We start from the raw sequence: 5,000 nt of genomic DNA, 5'->3' as shown, positions 1-5,000 counted from the left end.
GTGTGTGTGTGTGCCGTTTCAAACACGGTGGAGGGGGTGAGGTCAATCAGGGTTTTTGGTAGGGTGGTCGGTGGGGTCAGTTAGTGGACGGACGGAGGGGGGGGGGGGGGGGGGGGGTTGCGGGGACGGGAAAGGGGGTTGGGAGGGGGTTGAGGGAGTTGTATGTATGTATGTGTGTGGGGGGGGGGGGGGGGGGGGTAGGACAAGACAAGTAAGAAATTAGATGAGCGGATTGAAAAAAAAATCTTGTTTAGAATAAGCTGAGGGATTACAAACAACAGTAAATAAATTGATGCAATACAGTTCACAGACAGCTGTGTTGTGTTGTGTTATAATGTATTGTATTGAACTGTATATTGTATTCTATACTGTATCATGTTGTATTCTGTTGCATAGTATCGTATTGGTTTATTTACTTTTTATCCGTCAGCCTCAAAAAAAAAAAGAAAAAAAAGAAAAAAAAGATTGGATTCGTGGAAACGAAATGCAGTTCAGTGAAACAGTTGTGTCATATAAACATGTATACAGAAGTCGTGTTGATTTCACAATACAGCAATTTCAGTGTGAAAACGTCATCCATCATTTGCATTAGTACTGAATGACAACATGAACAAACTTGTATATGTATGCGTGTGTGTGTGTGTGTGTGTGTGTGTGTGTGTGTGTGTGTGTGTGTGTGTGTGTGTGTGTGTGTGTGCGTGTGTGCGTGTGTGTGCGTGCAAGGCTCACCACCATTTTCATCCTCATCACCATCATCATCATCATCACTACCACCACCACCACTACCACTTTCATCCTCATCTTGATCATCATCATCATTCATCATCACTATCATCAAAAGTAACAGCAGGAGGTCATCATTATCATTGCCAACATTACAAACCATTGTCGTGATAATTCAAGAATAAATGATCAACATCATCATCATCATCATCAACATCAACATCATCATCAGTTTTGCAATGAAACGTCACTGTGAAGCTCCCAGCATGAAAAAGAGAAAATCATTTTCATATACAAAACCATAACATAAGGAGTAAGTGAAAGACGTGGAAGAAGCAACAATGGAAAGAAAAAGGGAAAGAACCCCCCCCCCCCCCCCCCCCCCCCCAAAAAAAAAAAAAAAAAAAAACGAAATAAAGAAGAGGAAGAAGAGAAGAAGAAGAAGAAGAAGAAGGAGAAGAAGGAGGAAGAGGAGGAGGAGGAAGAGGAAGAGGAGGAGGGGGAAGATGCAGGTATACCTCACAGTATCGGTATCAAAGTGAGAAGGAGAAGAAGAAGAAGAAGGAGAAGGAGGAGGAGGAAGAGGAGGAGGAGGAGGGGGAAGATGCAGGTATACCTCACAGTATCGGTATCAAAGTGTAAAAGAAGAAGAAGAAGAAGAAGGAGAAGGAGAAGAAGAAGAAGGAGGAAGAGGAGGAGGAGGAAGAGGAAGAGGAGGAGGGGGAAGATGCAGGTATACCTCACAGTATCGGTATCAAAGTGTAAAAAAGAAGAAGAAGAAGAAGAAGAAGAAGAAGAAGAAGGAAGAGGGGGGAGGAGGAGGAGGAGGGGGGGGAGGGAGAAGATGCAGGTATACCTCACAGTATCGGTATCAAAGTGAAAAGAAGAAGAAGAAGAAGGAAGAGGGGGAAGAGGAGGAGGGGGAGGGCGAAGATGCAGGTATTCATCACAGTATCGGTATCAAAGTGAAAATAATAATGGGAAGGCGCTCTCAGAGCAGCGACGCGCTCTTCCTGCCTGCGGGGGGGGGGGGGGGGGGGGGGGACAGCAAACCCGAATTTCACACAAAGAAATTTGTTGTGACAAAAAAAAGAATAATACAATACAATACAATACAATACAATACAATACAATACAAAAAGCTGTTGTATCAAATGCTGAAACAGACCGTCTCTGACGAAGGGATGGGGGCGTGGGGGGTCGGGGGGTGTGGGGGGTGGGGGTAGGGGGTATCATGCAGTTAACTTAAGGTCATGGGAAACCAGAGGACCAGCTACAGTTTAGCCCGGCTGGCTTTCTGGACCTACCTACCAACCTATCGCTCTATATTGCACTGTATCACACCACTCTCCTGGATGTAAGCAACTTTCTTTTTTTTTCTTTTTTTTTCATTATATATCTCTTTCCGTGTCTGTCCGTCTGTCTGTCTGTTTGCCTGTTTGATTGTTCGCTCCCCTACCACCCCCCGTCTCTCTCTCTCTCTCTCTCTCTCTCTCTCTCTCCCCAGCCCCCCACCCCACACCCCCTCTCTCTCTCTCCAATATTCGCCCCCTCTTCCTCCTCCTCCTCCGCCACCACCACCGCCCCCATTCCCTTTTGACACAGGCTTTCAAGAGTTTTTAGTTCAAGTTCTTTTCTGTCCCCCTCTCCCCCCCCCCCCCCCCCCCCCCCCCACCCCCCCCCCCCCCCCCCCCCCCCCCCCACACACCCCTTTCCCCCTTTTCTCTCTTCTAAGGAACGTGTCTGACGCAAAAAAAAAAAAAAAAAAAGAAAGAAAGAAAGAAAAAAGAAGAAAAAAAGCACATCGCATAAACATCAATCTTGGCAGCTTCAAAAGGGAAAGCAAAATTCATCAGCGGCTCATCACCGTTCCACACAATTGCCACGCCAGACAATTATAACCGCTTGAGTCATATAAGATGGCCACATCCCAAAAAACAAAACAAAAAAAAGAAAAGAAAAAAAAAAAGAAAAAGGAATGGATATGTCTTTGTATCGACGGCTCAAACGGGGAAAGATTTAATCAGAACTTGCTATTATGAATACAAATGATTCGTGAAATCCTGCACAACACTGAAAAGAAAGAAAGAAAGAAAACTCGCGCTGGCGATGAAAGAGAGATAGAGAGGCGAGTGTGAGTGTGAGTGCGTGTGTGTGTGTGTGTGTTTGTGTGCGTGTGTGTGTGTGTGTGTGTTTGTGTGCGTGTGTGTGTGTGTGTGTGTGTGTGTGTGTGTGTGTGTGCGTGTGTACTTGTGTGTAGTTGTGTCTCTGTGTGTGTATTAGTGTGTGTATGTGTCTGCTTTCCTGCGTTTGTGAGAGAAAGAGAGAGAGAGACAGACAGACAGGCAGACAGACAGAGAGAAATGAGAGAAAGACAGACAGAGACAGAGAGACAGAGGAGGGAGAGTGATCAGAGAGACAGGGAGAGAGAGAGAGAGTTATTGGGGGATGAAGGAACAGGACAGGTGCGTGGTGGGAGGTGAGGGTTGTGGGGAGTGAGGTGAGGGGGGCGGGGTGGGGGTGGGGGTGGGTGGGAGTGGGGGGTGGGGGGTTGCTGGAGAGAGGTGTAAGTGCAAGGTGGAAAAAGAAGACGACGACGACGGTGGTGGATGGTGGAAGAGGTTCATCAAATTTCCTTTTTTTTCTTCTTTTTTTTTTTCAACTCGAGTTGTTTGCTCCCGGCGCATTTTTCAGCTCTGTCAAAATTCATGTCTCGACTCTGCTTCCACTCACGAAACACAGAGTGTCAACATGTTGTGGTGTTGCATTGGATGGATGAGCGGGGCGCGTGTTGTACTGTTGTGACTAGTTTACACAATGAGACAGTGAATTGAAGTCAACCTTTTTTTTTTTTTGGTTCTGACTCAAGCGACGTAACTCTCCAATACAATGTACTAACCAAACCCGGTTAGTTCCCTTAAAACAGTTCCCTGCCAAAGGAAGTATAACAACTATTATTTACCAACTTTTTTTTGTAACATCTCCCTTCCAAAGAAAGAATAATATTATTGTTTACCAAGAAATTAACAAATAATGAGGCCAGGAGATGAAATGATTAACGAATAGTAAAGAGTGGTAACTCTCTCCTCCATTCACAAGGTACACAACTTCAAGTCAGTGCTGCTTACGCTACCGATTCAACCAGCACACAGGTAAATAAAAGGTACATTGGAACAAACCCAGAAACTTCCTCAAAAAAGGAAACACCGGACCTGTCCTTATACCCATCATTTGACATGTGCACACCAACTTTGTAACATTGTAACATCTCCCTTCCAAAGAAAGAATCATATCATTGTTTTACCAACTATGTAACATTGTAACATCTCCCTTCCAAAGAAAGAATGATATCATTGTTTATCAACTTTGTAACGTTGTAAAATCTCCCTTCCAAAGAAAGAAAAATATCATTGTTTACCAACTTTGTAACATTGTAACATCTCCCTTCCAAAGAAAGAATCATATCACTGTTTTACCAACTTTGTAACATTGTAACATCTCCCTTCCAAAGAAAGAAAAATATAATTGTTTACCAACTTTGTAACATTGTAACATCTCCCTTCCAAAGAAAGAATAATATAATTGTTTACCAAGTTTGTAACATTGTAACATCTCCCTTCCAAAGAAAGAATGATATCATTGTTTTACCAACTTTGTAACATTGTAACATCTCCCTTCCAAAGAAAGAATGATATCACTGTTTTACCAACTTTGTAACATTGTAACATCTCCCTTCCAAAGAAAGAATGATATCATTGTTTTACCAACTTTGTAACATTGTAACATCTCCCTTCCAAAGAAAGAATGATATCATTGTTTACCAACTTTGTAACGTTGTAAAATCTCCCTTCCAAAGAAAGAATAATATCATTGTTTTACCAACACCCCCCCCCCCCCCCCACTCCCCTCCCTCGTGTCCGAAGGGGTTCACTGCGTGAAAGGACACTGGAACAAACCTAGACACTTCCTCAAATAAGGATGCACCGGACCTGTCCTTATACCCATCATTTGACATGTGCACACCAACTTTGTAACATTGTAACATCTCCCTTCCAAAGAAAGAATGATATCATTGTTTTACCAACTTTGTAACATTGTAACATCTCCCTTCCAAAGAAAGAATGATATCATTGTTTTACCAACTTTGTAACATTGTAACATCTCCCTTCCAAAGAAAGAATGATATCATTGTTTACCAACTTTGTAATGTTGTAACACAAGATTAGCGTGAAATATGATATTATTATTATTATTATTATTATTATTATTACTAATTA

The 5,000-nt window shown here is 42.9% G+C and overlaps 1 protein-coding gene across 1 annotated transcript in view; it reads right to left on the bottom strand.

The window, feature by feature from the left end:
- The window catches only part of LOC143297112 (MAM domain-containing glycosylphosphatidylinositol anchor protein 1-like), a 123,912-nt gene that overhangs the window by 6,495 nt on the left and 112,417 nt on the right, over nt 1-5,000 (bottom strand). Inside the window, exon 4 of the mRNA XM_076609284.1 lies at nt 2,159-2,194. Within this exon, the coding sequence (XP_076465399.1) occupies nt 2,159-2,194 (36 nt within the window). The remainder of the gene's footprint in view (nt 1-2,158; nt 2,195-5,000) is intronic.

Source organism: Babylonia areolata, chromosome 22 (assembly GCF_041734735.1).
Source record: "Babylonia areolata isolate BAREFJ2019XMU chromosome 22, ASM4173473v1, whole genome shotgun sequence".
NCBI lineage: Eukaryota > Metazoa > Mollusca > Gastropoda > Neogastropoda > Buccinidae > Babylonia > Babylonia areolata.
The sequence above is the reverse complement of the archived record's forward strand: the minus strand, read 5'-3'. Positions and strand labels throughout refer to the sequence as shown.